General features: G+C 38.5%; 1 protein-coding gene across 4 annotated transcripts in view; it reads right to left on the reverse strand.

Moving 5' to 3' along the window:
* Positions 1 to 21,291, reverse strand: part of NME7 (NME/NM23 family member 7) — a 288,348-nt gene that overhangs the window by 158,242 nt on the left and 108,815 nt on the right. For all 4 annotated transcript variants that reach the window (XM_044266903.1, XM_044266902.1, XM_044266905.1 and 1 more), the window contains exons 8-10: positions 13,497 to 13,561; positions 11,178 to 11,246; positions 7,330 to 7,431 (exon numbers count right to left, since the gene is read on the reverse strand). In XM_044266903.1, the coding sequence (XP_044122838.1) occupies positions 7,330 to 7,431; positions 11,178 to 11,246; positions 13,497 to 13,561 (236 nt within the window). The remainder of the gene's footprint in view (positions 1 to 7,329; positions 7,432 to 11,177; positions 11,247 to 13,496; positions 13,562 to 21,291) is intronic.

Genomic DNA, 21,291 nt, shown 5'->3' on the forward strand with positions numbered 1-21,291 from the left:
AGACATACATACTGAGAACTCTTAGACTCTGATGAAAGAAACAGAAGATGACACAAATGGAAAGATATCCCATGTTCATGAATTGAAAGAATGAATATTGTTAAAATATCCATACTACCCAAAGCCATCTATACATTAAATATCACTTCTATTAAAATTTCAAGGACACGTTTCATAGACATAGGGAAAAAATCCTAAAATTTGTATAGAATCAAAAAAGGTTCCAAATGGCCAACACAATTTGGAGAAAGAAAGACAAAGTTGGAGCCACCACACTCCCTTATTGCAAACTACTGTAAAGATATAGTAATCAAAACAGTATGGTACTGGCATAGAAATGACACCATAGAAGAATGATAAGAATTTAGAGCACAGAAATAAGCTCTCACATCAACTAATCAACTAATATTTGATGAACTAATATTTGACAGAGAAGCCAAAAATACTCAGTAAGAAAAGGATCATCTCTTCAGTAAATACTGTTAAGCAAACAGGAAAATCACATGCCGAAAAATGAAAATGGACTCCTATCTTAAATATTATTTTATAAAAATCATTTTACAGGGGCTCCTGGGTGGCTCAGTGGGTTAAGCTTCAGCCTTTGGCTTGGGTCATGATCCTGGGGTCCTGGGACTGAGTACCACATCAGGCTCCCTTCTCAGGGGGGAGCCTGCTTCCCCCTCTGTCTCTGCCTGCCTCTCTGCCTACTTGTGATCTCTCGCTCTGTGAAATAAATAAATAATTTTTTTTAAAAAAGGCATTTTACACCATAAAATGACATACAGTCAATCTACCAAAATCGTATCACTGAAGACTGTCTAATGACATGAGAAAAAGCTCAGTATTATTTAGGGTATCATGACCTACAAAGCAGTATACTCACTTTGATCCAAATTTTACTTATGAAATTGGTAACTCTTGGTGATAAGAGTATGGACCACATTTGCTTTATTTAAACTTTATTTAACTTCTAATTTTTCTATAATAACCATGTACTACTTTTATAACCACAATAAAAATGTATTATTTAAGAAACACAAATTCAGAAGAATAGAGCAAAGTGGAGGAGGAAAAGGACAAAGAATAGGTAGAGAGTTTTGAGAGAGAAGAAAAACACATTTCCTTGGGACTAGAATGAGGAGATGAGCATGAGTTCAGAAATAAACAGTATGAAGGCAGAAATTTAAGAGTTCATAATTATTAGCTATATTTTTCTCTATGAAATAGAAGATAATGCTATCTTTTTATGGAGAGGAGGATGAAATGTAAAAGGGCTGAGGAAAATAACGGAGGTTTAAAATCACTATTATGAGAATTAGCAGAAAAGGAAGAAGAATAATGAGAAAAGATTTCCAGGGGGCAGTAACTGGTCCAGCTTAGTTTAAAGATCATTTTGATCAACATGAATCTATACAACAGTATAACATTCATCTATTAGAACCTTTCAGTATATATATATATATAGACATATATATATCTATATATATAAGCATGGGGTAGACACATAGTTGAATTGATCTAAATTTGGGGTTTGGGAGTGTAGGACAAGAGAGTAAAGATGCTGAGAATGATATCAAAAAGGCAAAGATATGAACAATGGCGTCTAGGCTGACCGAACAAAGGACTCAGAAAGTGGCATTACAGTGTCAGAAAATGGAAGGGTCCAAAGCCTAGAGGTTTCAGTCAAGTCAAAGCTGCTCTGTGAAGATGGTGGAGAGACCCAGGGGAGCAGAAAGCTATGGGAGACGTTACTGTATTAGGGATTAAGATTACAGAGGTGTGTCTGCTCCGGTTGTCAACACAGAGAGGACCGGCCGTGGAAGAAAACTGGGAAGCTGACTGACTCGAGATCAATGACAGAAATGTTCAGCCCTGAGGCCAAGCGCTGGGTGAGTCTTTCACATGGATGTTATTGTGCCCAAGTTGATAATAAGCGCTGGGTTGAAGAGAAAGACTATAATCAAGGGTTTGCAGCCTTCAGGGAATAAAGGAACATAACCAGGAAGTCAGGAGATGACAGAAGCAAACAGACATCAACTCCCAAGCACTTCTCTTCCAAGTTTACCACAACTCCCTGTACATTCATGAAAAAGAAACATCCATTTCAAAATATTATGATACTTTAATCCTAAAATCAGCAAAGGCTACTCAGTAACGGATGGAATACTATTCTGACAATGAAATGAATGGGAAACCATTAAAATTTTCAGCGAGGGGGGCGCCTGGGTGGCTCAGTGGGTTAAGCCTCTGCCTTCAGCTCAGGTCATGATCTCAGGGTCCCGGGATCGAGTCCCGCATTGGGCTCTCTGCTCAGCAGGGAGCCTGCTTCCCCCTTCTCTCTCTGCCTGCCTCTCTGCCTACTTGTGATCTCTCTCTCTCTGTCAAATAAAATCTTTTTAAAAAAAAATTCCGAGAGCCACGTTTTGTGTATGAAAATATTTAACTCTTACTTCAACCTGGCCATGGTGTAAAGGTTATCAGAGTATACCAGCACGTGGGGACAGGTAATCACCAAAAATTCAGATTCCCTTAAATAAGATCCTTCACATAAAATATTTTACAAACATACTTTTCAATTTACCCCAACCACCTTCTCCTCTCTAACACCCCTTGTCCTCCATGATATTTGTTATGCTCCACAAATAAGTGAAACCATATGATAATTGACTCTCTCTGCTTGACAAATTGGAAGGGGAGGTGAATCACGAGAGACTATGGACTCTGTAAAACAATCTGATGGGTTTGAAGGGGCGGGGGGTAGAAGGCTGGGGTACCAGGTGGTGGGTATTAGAGAGGGCACGGATTGCATGGAGCACTGGGTGTGGTGAAAAAATAATGAATACTGTTTTTCTGAAAATAAATAAATTAATTTAAAACAAAACAAAACAAAAACACATACTTTTCATAAAATAAGGCATACTGATGTGAGGTTATTTGGTTTGTCGTACCTCCCCCCCCAGTCCAAGAACAAATATATTCTGCACAATTTTTCCAAATAATTTACCGCTTCTTTGATGAATTTCAGTTTCCCAATGATTGGCTCAGCAGGAAAACTACCAAACTACTCAACAGTGCAATTCTTGAGCAGGTGCTATCGGAACCTCTTCCAGAGGCAAATCAGGTTTTCTGTCTAAAGAGATTTCTGCAGGAGATGGTGTGGCGAGGGAGTGTTTCTCTGATTGTAAAGAAACCTGTTGTAATATTTTTTCCCTTTTATGCAGTAGACTCCAATATTTTTCAAACACCCTTGTCAGTCAAATATGTAAATACATCAAAACAGGTATATATTTTAACAGGTTGTATAAATGCACTTTTACTAGTCTATACATTAATTTTTTTTAAAACTTAATTTTTCTTATTTTTTATATAGTAAATAAATAAAAGCAGAAAGTTTAACATACCCTTCCCCACCAGTGACCTGAGCTGTGAACCAACCCATCTTGAAAACCACTTCTAGAGAGACTGGAATAAATTCTGTTCATACACCATGTGTGCTTCCTTCCAGCTATAAAAGACCGAACCTGCCAATAGTGCGGACATCGATGATGAAAGTGACGTCAATCCACAACATACACAGTTACCAAGCAGTCTAATGGTCACTGAAAGACTGAAGCTTTCTTTGAATCAACTTAAGAAATAGTTTTCCATCTTATAAAGGAATAAAGAAAAAAAGAACTCACTTTGATAGATGAAATATTTTTAAATAATGACTTAATATTAGATTTTAGGCTTGAAATATAAAATGTATTATATTTTAATACATTTAATTTAACTTAATACATTTAATTTATTTAATAAATAATATTTAAATTATAAAAATATAAAAAAACATGAAAATATAAGCCAGTCTATTCCTTAACTTATCAAAAATTAATTGTATGGCCATGGCATACCTTGTATTTTTCCCACACACTAACTATATTTATATGTTTTGTAACCCACAGTCTCTCTTCAGATATGGAAATGACCACAGAGTGATGAAATGAATTTCTAAATTATTTTAATACAACACAGGAATAGACTAGACACTGGCGATTTAGAGTAGACTGTCATACAAAATAGCAAACATCAAGATCTGTTTATTCATGTAACCAAAGAGTATCCCTTTCTAATTTCTTACAACTAATAATCAATAAACACTCAACAATCACCATTTTCTCTTAAGGTCTTCTACATCAGATCACATTTTAATAATCACTCTTTCACAACCACATTTAATTCTTATTTCTACTCTTCCTTCTCCCTGGAAAGATAGAAAGTAGGTCCTGCCAACTCTTCTTCTAATGGTGTCATCAGTCCTACAGATAAAGGGCTGGTATTCAAGATCGATATAGAACTTCTCACACTTGACTCCCAAAAAACAAATAATCCAGTCAAGAAATGGGCAGAAGACACAAGCAGACATTTCCCCAAAGAAGGCATACAAATGGCTAAGAGACACATGAAAAAAATGTTCAGTATCATTAGCCATCAGGGAAATTCAAATCAAAACCACATTGAGATACACCTTGTATCAGTTAGAATGGCAAAAATTTACAAGGAAGGAAACAACAAATATTGGTGATGTGTGGAGAAAGGGGAACCCTCTTACACTATTGGTGGGAATGCAAGCTGGTACAGCCACTCTGGAAAACACTGTAGAGATTCCTCAAAAAGTTAAAAATAGAGCTACCCTATGACGAAGCAATTGCACTAGTGATTATTTACCTCAAAGATACAGATATAGTGAAAAGAAAAGCCACATGCACCCCCATGTTCATAGCAGTGAAGTCCACAATAGCCAAACTGTGGAAGGAGACAAGATGCTCTTCAACAGAAGAATGGATAATGAAGATGGTCCATACATACAATGGAATATTCTCAGCCATCAGAAAGGATGAATACCCAACATTTGCACAACATGGATGGAACTGGAGGAGATTACGCTGAGTGAAATAAGTCAAACAGAAAAAAATTATCATATGACTTCACTTGTTTATGGAACTATATAAGGAAAGGCATGGAAGACATGAGGAGATGGAGGGAAAAATGAATGGGGGGGATCGGAGTGGGAGACGGAGCATGAGAGACTATGAACTCTGGGACAAACAATCTAAGGGTTTCATAGGGGAGGGGTGTGGGGGGATGGGTTAGCCCAGTGATGGGTATGAAGGAGGGCACATATTGCATTAGAGCACTGGGTGTTATATGCAAACAATGGCTCATGGAACACTACATCAAACATACTGTATGTACTGTATGGTGACTAACATAACAAAATAATAATTAAAAATAACAAGGGTGTCATCAGGTCTGCCCATAACTGCTTCTAGAGCCCCTACCTTTAACTCTTCCAATTTAGTTCGCTCTTGTCGCATCAAGAGAATGACTCCATATGCTCACGATCAAGCTAAATACGAGGAACTGCTATTTCCCACCACCTGGAATTCTGCTCACACAGAACCCACAGTTTTAGCCTGGCCTTTAAGGCCATCCACCCCACACTCATCTCTACCAGCATCTGCTACCTTATTTCCTCTGTCTAAAAAAACTGATTTCCTTGTGCTTTCAGGTATGCACTTCCTATTGAGCGAAGCAAATATCCCTGCTGTACAGCACAGCAAGTTTGTAAATTCCTTCACTGCAGCCTTCACATGCTTCAGAGGCCCCCCATTCTCTTCCTGCGCTCACTCGTCTTTAAAATCCCTACGCACAACTCTCTTCCTGTGAATAAGTTTTCCCAATTTTCTCCAGGTCACATCATTTGCTCCTTTTACTAAACAGTCCTTCAACATTTACATTTTACTTGAACTAATAATATTTTAGTCCTTATCATAAGTTTCCCTGCAAGTGTTCTAAAAGATCGTTACGTGCGCACGCTCTTCCGTCTCTGACAACAGGTGTGCCGCTCTCCCCTACACAGCTTACTCCGGCAGCAAGCACTCACACGAGCTGATTTCTTAAAAGCTGTTGTTACTTACTACCCACCATCTATGGGAACTCCACAAACGCTGCTGGACTAAGTAAACTGGACACTCATATCCAACAAACTATTTACAAGAGATAGTAAAATAAAGAAAAGAGAATGAATTTAAATTATAGTTAGGGACAGCTAGGTGGCTCGACACATTAAGCATCGGACTCTTGGTTTCAGCTCAGGTCATGATCTCAGGGTCATGAGATCGAGCCCTGGGTCAGCTCCACACTCAGCGTGCAGTATGCTTGTCCCTCTCTCTCCACTTCTGCCCCTCCCCTGGCTCATGAGCTCTCTCATCAATCAATCAATCAATCAATCAATCAAATCTTTTTTTTATTTTTTATTTTATTTATTTATTTATTTATTTATTTTAGATTTTTAATTTATTTATTTGCCAGAGACAGAGGGAGAGAGAGCGAGCGAGCACAGGCAGACAAAGAGGCAGGCAGAGGCAGAGGGAGAAGCAGGCTCCCTGCTGAGCAAGGAGCCCGATGTGGGACTCCATCCCAGGACCCTGGGATCATGACCTGAGCCGAAGGCAGCTGCTTAACCAACTGAGCTACCCAGGCGTCCCTCAAATCTTTTTTTAAATTACAGTGTTTAAAGTCAGTAATGCTTTCCCTACTACTACTCAGCGTTTAAAATCTGCAGGGAGATTGCTTGTACATGCTCTAATGCTATTTTGTTTTTCAGGTCCACCCCCTTCCTCTTCACCCTTTTCCACCTGATGTCTATATGAAGAAAACCCGAAGCAAAATGGAAAGCGTACTGGAGAATATCAGGTTTCACGTGAGTGCCAGGGCTCGCATTTACGGTATGAGGCCATAGTGTCAATATTCTGTACACCGAGAGCTTTACTTGGAGTCCCCCAGTGTCCAAGGATAATTAGGATCTTCGATAATTTCTACCAGAGGGCTTGATAAATTTATTTATCTAGACAATATAGCAAGAAGAAATAATAAAAGAAAATGCCACAGTAAAGCTTTCGGCCCAACCTATGTTACTGGGCTAACAAAAAATTTACTTTTTCTTGGAATATTATATAAGAAATTTTTCAAAATGCTATTCTGAATAAAAATTCATCTGATTTAGCCATTTTTATATCAGTTCTTTTAAAGAACAAACTAAAACTATCAAACCTGTTAAGGGAGAGGGTGATAGGGTTATGGACATTGGGGAGGGTATGTGCTACGGTCAGTGCTGTGAAGTGTGCAAACCTGGCGATTCACAGACCTGTACCCCTGGGGCTAAAAATACATTACATGTTTATAAAAAAATTAAAAAATTAAAAAACAAAAACAAACAAAAAACCTGTTAAGATACTTAGCTAATGAATAAAACAAGCTTGATTAGTATTTTAAACACCAACTTACAGGATCAGCAGGTCCACAGAATTCTCGAAATGTCTTTGTAGGATTACTCTGTTGAATCTCCATTGCGACGCAAGGGCCAGAACACACTTCTGTCACCATCTCCTATGATGTACAATATAAAAGAACACATAAACATTAGTAAAAATTAATAATCTTTTACTCATCCTCTTTTAATTCCATCACGATTCCAAATCTTAAAACCTTAGTTATCTTTGAATCCTCCTGGCCCCACATGCCAAGCAGCTCCCCAATCCTGTCCATTTCTCCTGCAAAAATGTGTTTTAGAATCGTTCCCTCGTCCAGCTCCTACCACTGCATCACGTTAATGCAGGGCTTTAGCACTTGACACTTTCACTCATGAAATGAGCATCTAATACATGTTCCTTTTATTTTTATTTATTTACTTATTTGACAGAGAGAGATCACAAGTAGGCAGAGAGGCAGGCAGAGAGAGAGAGGAGGAAGCAGGCTCCCTGCTGAGCAGAGAGCCCAATGCGGGGCTCGATCCCAGGACCCTGAGATCATGACCTGAGCTGAAAGCAGAGGCTTTAACCCACTGAGCCACCCAGGCACCCTCTGATGGCTCCAATGACTTTCGAGAGTTTATGATACACAATGACCAAGCAAAATAAAGGTAATTTATTAGAGAACAGTATTTAAATATTCATTGGAACTCAGTCATCGCACTTAACAGAAATGCCAGAAGTTAAAAGAGGAAGGAAAGAGCGTCATGATTAATACAGCAAACAGAACCCTACTCATTAGAATTCCTAAAGGTAACCCCCTGAAGTCACTTTGCTAGTTTGCAAAGGTCATATGTAATTGATTTCTTATGGATAATTATGTTGAGTCTGATTTCCTATCTCAGGACACTCAAGTACTGCTCACACATAAATGTCAAGAGCCCAGTTCTCAGTAGGGGAAGAAGGCAGCAGGAACCTGCCATCCAAAAAGAGAGGGTGAATTCTGCCTGCCTTTCTTTCTTTTGCCTCTCTGCTTGTCTTTCAGAGTTAATCAAAAATACCATTAAAAATACAGATATAGGGGCACCTGGGTGGCTCAGTGGGTTAAAGCCTCTGCCTTCAGCTCAGGTCATGGTCCCAGGGTCCTGGGATCGAGCCCCGCTTCAGGCTCTCTGCTCGGCGGGGAGTCTGCTTCCTCCTCTCTCTCTGCCTGCCTCTCCGCCTACATGTGATCTCTGTCTGTCAAATAAATAAATAAAAATCTTAAAAAAAAAAAAAAACCTCAGACATAATGGACAGAAAAAAACATGTTGGCAAAAAGACTCCATCAAGGGTCGCCTGGGTGGCTCAGTGGGTTAAGCTCTGCCTTCACCTCAGGTCACAGTCTCAGGGTCCTGGGTTCAAGCCCCGCATCAGGCTCTCTGCTCAGCAGGGAGCCTGCTTCCCCTCCCCTCTCTCTGCCTGCCTCTCTGTCTACTTGTGATCTCTCTATCAAATAAATAAATTAATTTTAAAAAAGTCAGAGTAAGAATCAAATCACATGTTTTTGTCCCTTTAGACTATGTTGCCTCTTTAGATGATTTCACAGGGTCTTCTTGGATTAGACCATATGCAGTGTTTAAATATTTACCTCTTCCTTGAGCTTAAACTCGAGTCCTGAATATCAACTGTCCTGAGAAGTAAGAGGCCTTCCGGGAAATACAACAGTCACAACAGCAAGTGAGACTCAGTGCCTGCTACCTGACTTTTGGTGTCCCCAGTGAACCATTGACAGAGACTTCAACCGCATGTACATGCAGTGTATACATACAGATCCTCACGCAACTTCCTCTGAACAAAACTGAATTATAAATGCAAAAAGCACTTTTAAAAGCACTAGAATAAGAATATTCATAAGACTATTAGTCACTTTAACAAAATACTACTGGGATAAAAACATTCTTATTTCCCTCTGGGGAAAATTCTCAAAGAAACTTTCCTTAGTTTCAATGGAGTTTTACATCATATAAACACAGAACATCTCATAAAGGTACCTAGGTAATGTTCTGGTTCACGTACATAGTCCATTCTCCCATTAGCAGAATATGCTAAACCAATCATGATTTGGAATATTTGTTTTACACTGAATAAACCATTTCAAGCTGAACAAAAAATGATAAGCATTCCTAAATATGGCTGACAAGGCTAACACTGAAATAATGTAGCTTTTTTCTTCCCAAACAGCCCATATACTCCATTATTAATACCCCAAGACTTACTCAGTGGCTCCAGAGACTGTCTTACTGGGAAACAGCCCATATACTCCGTTATTAATACCCCGAGATTTACACGGTGGCTCCAGAGACTGTCTTACTGGGAGTGTCACACGGAGAAGGCACAGCAGCACCATTCATCCTGGCACAGCCTGACGTCACAGTGTGATCGTGCTGTCATTCAGATCCCTGACTTCTTAGGGAAAATGACACATCTACCCAGTGATGCTTTTGTTTTACTCTAGAATCCCCCAAATCAAAAGAAAAAAAAACCCTAAGATTAAATAAATATTACATAAACATAAATTGCATGTATAGTACTTTAAAGCACAATATAGGAGACATTAAGTCAGAGATGAGGGTTTTTTAAAAAAGTTATTTTCCAAAGGGAAATATGGCCTACCTCAGATGTGTGCACAACACCAGTGCCCTCAACTATCTGTTACCAAATTCAATACCACGTGATATGGCATGAAAATATAAGTGGATGATCAAAAGATATGTCTCCATGGTCTACCTTACGTGCAGCAGAGCTATAACATAACCTGAACAGAGGACGGCAGCAGTTTTCAACCAAAATTTTTAAGGTAAAATTGAACAAATAAAAGAAGGAAAATATATAAAAGAGAGATTTAAGAAATGGAGAAAGTCTGTCACTGATTGAATTAAGAGATAACACATTTTAAAATTCTTCCAATTTAAGAAAAGGCATAACTCTAAAATGAAGCAGCTCACAAGATGAAGGTTCGGGAAGCTGTAACAGAAGGAAACCACCCCGGGTCCTCTAAATAGGCTGGAAATTGCAAGTATGCCGAACATGAAAAAGATGTCACAGTCTTGACTACGTAGGGCTAAATAAGAGAAAGGCTCAGGCCAGCTCTCAGACCAGTGCATTTGTCCTTTCTAAGGAAGGCTGAAAGGAAAAGTCGTAGAGAAGTGGGAAGGAGAATCTAGTCTTATTGTCAAGAACAATGAACTTCATTTGGGGAAAAAAAAAAGTCAAATCTTCCAAAAATGTAGATGAGGAGCAGCCCACCAGCACAAAGGCATCTAAGATACTTTTACAAAGAGGGGGAAGGAAACTAATTTTGATCAAATATCTACCATGTTTTATTTTAAGGAACAATATTTGGCTTATTTGAATATAGTCATTTGTTTTCAAGAACATATTTCATTGCCTTCTGACCAATTCCTTCTAAATCTTATTTCTTCAGACTCAGTCACATTTTCAGATGATTCTACCTGCATTTATATCATTAAAGTAGACGTTAAATGCTGCTATGCTGTTATACTGTAATTATTCGCTTTTAAGTTTCTAAGGCATTTTGGAGAGTCTTCCACCCTGAGAATATGATAAACTCCATAGAGACTGTCCAAATGTGTCAACATCCCAGAAATTGTTTTTGCACTGTGGTATGGTTTTTTTCACAAATGAAACAATAAGATTTTCAAAAACTGATCCAGTGGCTCTCAGAGATAAGAGATAAGAATGCCTCAGTCACTAGGTACGGCCAGACGGCAACTAGCAGACTTGTGACTACTTTCATGATTATAAATTATACTGAGATGTCCCAGATTTAAGATGCACAAACTGTCTTAGGTACCAGTGCTTGACATTTACTTTGATACTTACGTTATATTCAGACACCACTCCTTTATAAACTTCATAAAACTCTTCAACATTAACTCGATCCATGCTGAACTGGATTAAAACAAAACAAAACTTATCAAGCCAACCGCCAAAGAACATAAATGAACCACACTCAGCATTTATGATCCCTTGGATATATTTTCTTTACTTTAAAATATAAGCCTTGCACAAATTAAGTACTCAAAAAAGTGTTGTTAGGGACACCTTGGGTGGCTCAGTGGGTTAAGCGTCTGCCTTCGGCTGGGGTCATGGTCCCAGGGTCACAGGATCGAGCCCTCCATCAGGCTCTCTGCTCAGCGGGGAGCCTGCTTCCCCCTCTCTCTCTGCCTGCCTCTCTGCTTACTTGTGATGTCTCTCTGTCAAATAAATAAATAAATAATAATAAATAAAATTAAGTTCTAGGGTCTCAAGAACTAAGACCTCAAATTTCTGAAAATATAGCCTCTGAAAAAAAAATATTTTGTCCCCTATTTTGTTTCTTTATTGTCATCTGAAATGAAGATCACTGAGAAATTTTTGCCTACCCGGGAAATAATTCAAACTGGGAGGATTTATTTCTTAGGCAACGTAGCTATTAGAGGCAGTGAATTTTGTTTGATTTCAGTGTTTTATCCTATAGTCCCACAACCTGCTGTATATTTTATATAACAAAATAATAGAATATATAACTTATTATGTACTTACAATTTGCCCTGAAAATTCTAGAAGGCATTGCCTAAGGTTATTTCATTTAACTCCTAAAATAATCCACTGAGGTAAATAATAACGTTCTCACTGGCCAGCAGACTCGTAAGTGTAGAGGGCAGCTGACCCGCAATTCAGAAATAGAATTTCTTTTTTTTTTTTAAAGATTTTATTTTATTTATTTGAGAGAGAGAGACAGTGAGAGAGAGAATGAGCGAGGAGAAGGTCAGAGAGCGAAGCAGACTCCCCATGGAGCTGGGAGCCTGATGTGGGACTCGATCCCGGGACTCCAGGATCACGCCCTGAGCCGGAGGCAGTCGTCCAACCAACTGCGCCACCCAGGCGTCCCCAGAAATAGAATTTCTTGATTCCAAAACTGAATGACTGTGATTGCCACTAAACTATCATGCCTTCCTCATAGGTTCAATCAATCCTTTTCTTAATTATTAATCTTGTTTTCACCAAGCATGTACTCTAGCCAACTATTCTAGCTCACAGGCCTAAAGTTAGATCAATGTTTAAATTTAAAATTTCTACAAAACACACATTTTTAAAGCAGGCTTAGGTCCTACAATCCTATGAATACATCACGAGGCTAATACTTTCAGAACGTTTTAGCTAACAATTCTTTCTAACCCTAGGCAAGATTCTTCAAGAATCAACTTTCTCATCAGTCTCCAAGTTTTGCCTGATGACTCTGCAAACTAGTTGATATTTCTGGCTTTTTTTTGGTTTGCGGGCATTCCGAAAAATTAGGGACACAAAACTGTCAGAATCTCAGTTACTTCCCTGACCCCCCGATTCTGGATGATCTAAGACTTAGCAGAAATCAAAAGCAGCTCCTTTTCAGGAAAAGAATGTATAAATTACATTGGTAAGAAAAATCTCAGCTCCAAAGTCAGTATTTCATTATCAAAATAGCATAAACTTGCTGGTCTTCACACATTGTAAAATCCAAATTGTTTATCTGATTCCTGTAACAACTTGTACCCCGTTTTTTGTCAAGTACACTGCTAAGTTCAACACAAAGGTATGAGCTCGGCAGAAGTGGGCATTGTTTCCTCAGTGAAGGGTTTCCTATAAACGCATCCACTAGGCAGTTCTGAACAGTCGTGGGCTTTGGAGTTCAAGGGTTGTGACTGTCAGAGTCTGAAATGTGCTAACTCCAAAGAAGGTTCTGAGGAGAAACTCCAGAAACCAGCAAAAGGCGCTAGTTAAAAGAAAAATCTCAACTGATTCTCTTTCTCCATTCTCCTCTTAGTCAGCGAACAACAGAGAACACGGTATTAACTACTCAACCTAATTCTACTTTTTGTTTGTAGGAACTAAATACATTGTTCCTATCCATATTTATATTGCAACCAAAGTCACCAGAACTGTATAAACCTGTTTTATAACCTTGAATTAGGTGTACCATTTGAATTTTAGTTTCCTCAATGAAAGATTATATGGGTAAAATAATTTCAAAAACATTTTTAATTATAAGGTTATCAAGGTCAGTAACTATACCTTTTTATTTTTAATGTGTTGAGTTCACAAGTACATAGAGAAAATTCAATACAAAATATTAAAAAAAGAAGTCTGTCAATAGATTATGAGTTACTGCAAACTACCTACCATCTGCATAGCTGAGATTTCAAAACCTGCATCCCGGATAGCCATGAGGATCTTTCCCAGCAGTCCTGAAAATACAGAACAAATGGATGCAAAAATACAAAATTGCCAAGGCATTTTCATTTCTTAGAATTGCAAATTTTCTCCCTCAAAGTTATTTGCTTACACTCTATAGGAGAAATCACGTTTTTCGCCAAGGGAAACTAAATCCCTACCATCAAGCATCATCAGTAATCATTTGTTTCACTTAGTAAGTGCTTCAGGAATATCAACAATGATCCTGAATATTATGCAAAAAACCTTTAAGATACTATTTTCCCTTAAAGCCCCTGAAGCCAAATGATGTAAAGAACATGCATATTACTGGGACGCCTGGGTGGCTCAGTTGGTTGGACGACTGCCTTCGGCTCAGGGCGTGATCCTGGAGTCCCGGGATCGAGTCCCACATCGGGCTCCCAGCTCCATGGGGAGTCTGCTTCGCTCTCTGACCTTCTCCCCTCTCATGCTCTCTCTCACTGTCTCTCTCTCTCAAATAAATAAATAAAATCTTTAAAAAAAAAAAAAAAAAAAAAAAGAACATGCATATTACAAAAAAATGAAATGCCAAAGTACTGGATATGGGAGTTCCAAGGAGAAAAATCAAATGATAACTGAAGGGATGGCAGAAGCTTTAAGGGGAAATGAGAGCATGAAATGAGAGCCTGTAGGTAGGTGGGAGCATATGGGGACACAGGCGTAAAAGGACAGAAGGCACAGGTCTGAGAAAATGTGAGCATGTTCATAGGACAGTAAGGCAGAAAAGAAGTTTAAAAAAAAAAAAAACGGGCACCTGGGTGGCTCAGTAGGTTAAGCGACTGCCTTAAGCTCAGGTCATGATTCTGGAGTCCCCGAATCAAGTCCCCCTATGGGCTCCCGGCTCCACGGGGAGTCTGCTTCTCCCTCTGACCTTCTCCTCTCTCATGCTCTCTCTCACTCTCTCTCAAATAAAATCTTAAAAAAAAACAAACAAAAAAACCAGCTGAAAAGGAAAAGAGACTTGATCCAAATTAATGAAGGCCTTGGATATCAACATGAGGAATTTGGTCCTTATCCTACAAATCAGTGCTTTTTATAATAGGGCCTGCAGATTCTGAGAATCTGGGACTGATTCTGAGATTCCATTACTTTAGTATAAAAATATTCTAAGCTTTTTTTTCAAGTCAACTAAAATTCTCTCTCTCTCTCTCTCTCGCTCTCTCTCTCTCTCACACACACACACACACACACCCTCATATATTCTGGATGATCTGGATGTTTGTTTGGTACCCGAATCCCCAGGGGTTGTGCTCTGTTTTTACTACTTCACTGCAGCTAGGCAGTGCTATCATAATTGTAGCAGGTTGAGGGATGGAGAAAAAAAGACAATTAGAGACCTAGTTCTGAAGTGACGCTTGTACCAAGTGAAGGTGAAATGATACCAGAGCATCCTGTAGAAACAAACGTTCCTCAGAAGTCTGCAGAGTAGAACAGGCCCTCTGTACCATATCCGCTACCTGGTGACTGACTTTTGTCAAACATCCTTTATCTTATCAATGTTGTTAAATTTTATTCATTTTATAGTCTTGTTGTAATGAATTTGAAAATTGCTTTAGGTATACAGTTGCATGTGCAAAGGTTTATTTTTAGTTTTATATTGGGACATATTTAAGTTGCTTTATAATTATAATAATTCACGTCTACACTGCGGGTCCATCAAGAGTATTTTTCCTGGAGAAATGGAGAGCCACTGAAAGCATTGAGCAACACAAAGGACAAAACAGTGTTTTAGGAGGAATATTGATGCAATAACGATAGGCAAACTGGTCTGCAAAAAAGGAATAAAAGACAGAGTAGCAAAGGCTTTTGAAACCATCCAGCAGGCTCACAGGACTTGGATAGCAACACTAGAGAAAGAAGTAATGAACATAAGATATTTCTGAACAAGAACAGGACTAAACTGGACACAGTGTGAAGATGAGGGAACATAGGTTTTGAGTCCAAGTGACTGAAGATGGTCAGCATCTTTAAGAAGAAAACAATTTTGCATGGAGCACTGGGTGTGGTGCAAAAACAATGAATTCTGTTACACTAAAAAGAAATTTTTTTTAAAAAAAGAAGAAAACAACTAATGGAAACAAATTGATTAATCTCTTGGGGAAGGTCGTCAAGATGGCATGACTGCCGGTTGACCAGTGAGCTAGACACAGGCACTGGAGGGCTCCCCACCCCCTTCCCTGGCCTTGGAATGTGGGTTCTGCTCGCCTTTCCCGCCCCCAGAGGCTGCTCTGAGGACAGAGCCTTGAGATAACGATGAACGGTACTGCACAGGATGTGTGACTGTACCCAGACCTCTACAGAAACTTTTAAGACTTGGCAGGTGGGTGCGGGAACCCACTTACCTTGCTGCTGCCCAAGACAAGCCTGTATGCAAGCTTCCTTGCTTATAAAACGGCGCACTCACTACCAACCTGCAGTGACCTTCCTGTTACTCCAGTCTCCCCCTGCCCTCTGAGTTCAGGGCCAGTTTCAGATTATATTCACAAAGCTTCCAAGGAGGTTATGAGCCAACAATTAAAGAAAAAGGGAATTATTTTGAACATAGAAAAAGAATTTTAGAACAGAACACTGATCCGTACTTGAGAAGAGAGCATATCCGATGGCTAAAAATGATTGATGAATGAGTGAATAAAGTCCCTACACAAAACCGGTGATAAGGGACCGCATTCCAACAGCCAGACAGGTAGAGGACTAGACTGAGGCCTGCGGACAGGTTAGAGCTGAAATGTGCAAACAGAAGAGGATAAAAGATTTTTTGTTTGACAAAAAGAAGAGGAAGGGCAAACAAAAAAACAAAAAACAAAATAAAGCCTGGTAGGAATGAGTTTTGAGAAAATATCTAAAGTTTGGAAATTAAGAATGAAAATGAATAAAGAAAGATACATAAAGAGAGATGTACAGGAAAATAAAGAAAAATATTTCAGTAGGGAAAATTCTTAGAACACAGGGATATTCAAGAACTAAAGGAGATTAAGGACTCGAGGAATGCAGATAAAGCCTTCAGCATTAGCAGGACAGCATGCTGACGTTAAAGACATCTGAGAAAGTTGTAGCAACAGAGTGTTAGGAAAAAGAAGTTAGATAACCCACTAAAAATCTGTACCGAAGACTCAGATGATAATGGATATAAGAATGTTAACCAAAATTCCAAGTCTTTAATCAACACAAAAAATATTAGTTAGGAAAGAAAGAAGTAAATTAATAATTACTGAGGACTGGACTCCTTAATATGAATTTATACCATTTTTATCAACACTCTTAAACAGAGGCTACTACTCCACTATAAAGATGAGAATATATCAGGTTTTTGGAGAATAGATAACTTGCCTGAAATCATAAAGTAATTCATCATCCAATCTCCAAATCTCTTATCGTTCTACAAGTTTAATAAGAAAAAAGAAATGCATACATGGAAGGCAGACACGTAAAATTCACGGGACAATATAACTCCCTAGGCAAGGACCATAATCATTTTAGTTCTCACCGTATCTCCAGTGCCTAGTATGGTCTTGCCACACAGCAGGTGCTAACAAATACTGTTCACTGAATTAAGAAATAACCAACGAGACAGGCCATCAGAGCTCTGCTGCATGCGAACCCAGGGAACTCCAAGGCCCTACAGAGCACAGTTTGAAAATACTTGCAAATTACAAAAGGTAATTAAAGTTAGAGAGAGGGAAAGGATCATTGAAAAACGTTGGCTTAGTGATCTGAGGGACAAAAGTTCACACTTACTTCATGCCATATAAAAACAGTAATCCAAAATGAAGTTAAGGTAAATACAAAAGAAAAAAACTGTTTACAGAAATATATTGATGGCTATTTTCTTCTCATGATAAAGGTAGCCTTTTTAAATATAAAAGGCAAAAAGAGAAAGAGAGAGAATGAGAGTTCTGTTTTTGCTATAACAGAAATAGCTCCTATTGGAATAACCTTCCCTCAGATAATAACTATAATAAACTCCAGAAAACAAACAAACAAACAAACATAAAAATACAACCACCTGGAGGCACTGAGTGGTTCCCTGATTTTGCAGTGGTCAGCTTGATGGGAAGCCACAGTCGGTACTAAAACCGACAGAAAGCCCACAGAATTAGCAAACGTAACTAGAAGACAAGGTTTAGGCAACCATGGGCGTTGGAAAGTGAGTGAACAGATAATCCCAGAAAAAAAGAAAATCCAGAAAGGAATATCTGAATTCTGTGTATATACATTGCTCCAATTTTGGGAAAACAAGCATTCGTACATGGAGCAAACTCCCAGAAGCCCAGCTGAGATGAAAAGAACTGAATGGAGCTTTGATTTAGGACTCACCAAAGTGCAGAGATTGCCTAATCAATTCAGCAAGCTTACTGGTTGCACTTAAAATATCAGTATATCTTTGAAGAAGATGACAACATCTACAATTTTGTAATATCTCATTCACAATATTTAGGGTACAATCCAAAATTCTTTGACATATGAGAACACAGAAAAACATGACCTATTCCCAAGACAAAAGAGACTCAATGAAGACCAACTTTGGATGACTCCGATGTTTATAATTAAAAACAAAGATTTTAAAGTAACTATCATAACTGCTTAATGAGTAAAAGAAAAATAAACTCAAAACACATAAAAAGATAGGAAATCTCAACAGGGATTAAGATCTCCAAAAAGAATCAAATGAAAAATACAACATCTGTACTACAAAATTCAGAGTAGACTTAATAAATTTCAACACAGAATGAGTCAAACAATCTGGAGAGAGATCAACAGAAATTATTTCATTTGAAGAAAGGCTAGACAATTTTTGAAAAACAATGAACAGAGTAGCAGGATGAAATGATACCAAAAAGTCTCATATACATGTAACTGGAGGCTAAAATAAGACAAAATATTTAGGGACCTAATGGCTGAATTTTTTTCCAAATTTGTTGACATACTGAATCTAAATTTATGCTTTTTACCAATCACAAGCAAATTTTTTAAATAAAGAAAACAAGGCACATCATCGTCCAGCTGCTAATGATCAAAAATAAACTCTTGAGAGCAGCCAGAGAAAATGACTCATTGTATATAGGGAATAACAATTTCAATGACGGCTGACTTCTCATAAGAAAAGGGGAGACCAGAAGACAGCTGAACATTTTTAATGTGCTAAAAGAAAAACAAACTGTCAACCTGAAATTTTAGCCCACCACTTCAAGAATCATGGTAAAATAAAGACACTTTGAGATAAAAGAACACTAAAGGAATTTGTTTTCACCAAGCTCCTACTTCAAGAAATGTTAATGGAAGTTATTTAATTTGAAGAAAAATGAAACAAGATTTAAAAATAGGATCTTTAGTGTGCCTGGGTGGCTTAGTGGGTTAAGCCTCTGCCTTGGGCTTAGGTCATGATCCCAGGGTCCTGGGATCAAGCCCTGCATCAGGCTCTCTGCTTGGCGGGAAGCCTGCTTCCTTCTCTCTCTCTCTGCCTGCCTCTCTGCCTACCTGTACTCTCTGTCAAATAAATAAAAAAAATCTTAAAAAAAAAATAGGATCTTTAGGAGATAGCTAAGGGTAAATATAGGTAGGTAAATATGAAAGTCTATTTCTTCCTCTTAATTTCTTTAAAATAAATATGATTGATTAAAAAAAAAAACCACAAGTTTTAACATTGTATTGTGGGTTTTAAAATGTATGTGAATAGGGGCGCCTGGGTGGCTCAGTTGCTTAAGCATCTGCCTTCAGCTCAGGTCATGATTCCAGGGTCCTGGGATCGAGCCCTGCATTGGGCTCTCTGCTCAGCAGAGAGCCTGCTCGTCTCTCTCCCTCTGCCTGCAACTCTGATTACTTGTGCTCTCTCTCTACATCTCCGTCAAATAAATAAATAAAATATTTTTTAAAATAAATAAATAATAAAAATAAAATAAATGTATGTGAATGTAATACATACCAGAAATATAACATAGAACAAATTAATAAGAGAAGAGAGAAGAACCACATAGTCCTCTCAATTGATTCAGAAAAAGCATTTGACAAACTCCAGCATCCATTCCTGATTAAAACGCTTCAAAGTATAGGAATAGAGGGAACATTCCTGAACTTCATAAAATCTATCTATGAAAGACCCACAGCAAATATCCTCAATGGGAAAAAGCTTGCGTCCTTCCCGTTGAGATCAGGAACACAACAAGGATGCCCACTCTCACCACTTTTGTTCAACATAGTATTAGAAGTCCTAGCAACAGCAATCAGACAACAAAGGGAAATAACAGGTATCCAAATTGGTAATGAAGAAGTCAAACTCTCTCTCTTTGCAGGAGACATGATTCTTTAAACGGAAAACCCAAAAGACTCCACCCCCAAACTACTAGAACTCATACAGCAATTCAGCAACGTGGCAGGATACAAAGTCAATGTACAGAAATCAGTGGCTTTCTTATACACTAACGATGAAAATACAGAAAGGGAAATTAGAGAATCGATTCCATTCACTATAGCACCAAGAACCATAAGATACTTGGGAATAAACCTAACCAAAGAGATAAAGTTTCTGTACTCGAGGAACGACAGAATACTCATGAAAGAAATTGAAGAAGACACAAAAAGAAGGAAGACCATTCCATGCTCTTGGATCGGAAGAATAAACATTGTTAAAATGTCTATACTGCCTAGAGCAATCTATACTTTTAATGCTATTCTGATCAAAATTCCACTGGTATTCTTCAAAGAGCTAGAGCAAATAATCCTAAAATTTGTACGGAACCAGAAGAGACCCCGAATCGCTAAGGAAATGTTGAAAAATAAAAATAAACCTGGCGGCATCACATTACCTGATTTCAAGCTTTACTACAAAGTTGTGATCAACAAGACAGCATGGTACTGGCATAAAAACAGACACATAGACTACTGGAACAGAGTAGAGAGCCCAGATATGGACCCTCAACTCTATGGGCAAATAATCTTCGACAAAACAGGAAAAATATACAGTGGAAAAAAGACAGTCTCTTCAATAAATGGTGCTGGGAAAACTGGGCAGCTATATGTAGAAGAATGAAACTCGACCATTCTCTTACACCGTACACAAAGATAATGGATAAAGACCTCAATGTGAGACAGGAATCCATCAGAATCCTAGAGGAAAACATAGGCAGTAATCTCTTCGATAACAGCCACAGCAACTTCTTTCAAGATATGTCTCCAAAAGCAAAGGAAAGAAAAGCGAAGATGAACTTTTGGGACTTCATGAAAATCAAAAGCTTCTGCACAGCAAATGAAACAGTCAGGAAAACAAAGAGGCAACCCACGGAATGGGAGAAGATATTCGCAAATGACAGTACATGAAAAAATGTTCATCATCACTAGCCATCAGGGAGATTCAAATTAAAACTACATTGAGATATCACCTTACACCAGTTAGAATGGCCAAAATTAGCGAGATAGAAAATAACATGTGTTGGAGAGGATGTGGAGAAAGAGGAACCCTTTTCCACTGTTGGTGGGAATGCAAGTTGGTGCAGCCTCTTTGGAGAACAGTGTGGAGATTCCTCAAGAAATTAAAAATAGAGCTTCCCTATGACCCTGCCATTGCACTCATGTGTATTTAACCCAAAGACACAGATGTAGTGAAAAGAAGGGCCATCTGTACCCCAATGTTTATAGCAGCAATGGCCATGGTCGCCAAACTGTGGAAAGAACCAAGATGCCCTTCAAAGAACGAATGGATAAGGAAGATGTGGTCCATATACACTACGGA

This window comes from Neovison vison, chromosome 10, assembly GCF_020171115.1.
Source record: "Neovison vison isolate M4711 chromosome 10, ASM_NN_V1, whole genome shotgun sequence".
Taxonomy (NCBI): Eukaryota; Metazoa; Chordata; class Mammalia; order Carnivora; family Mustelidae; genus Neogale; species Neogale vison.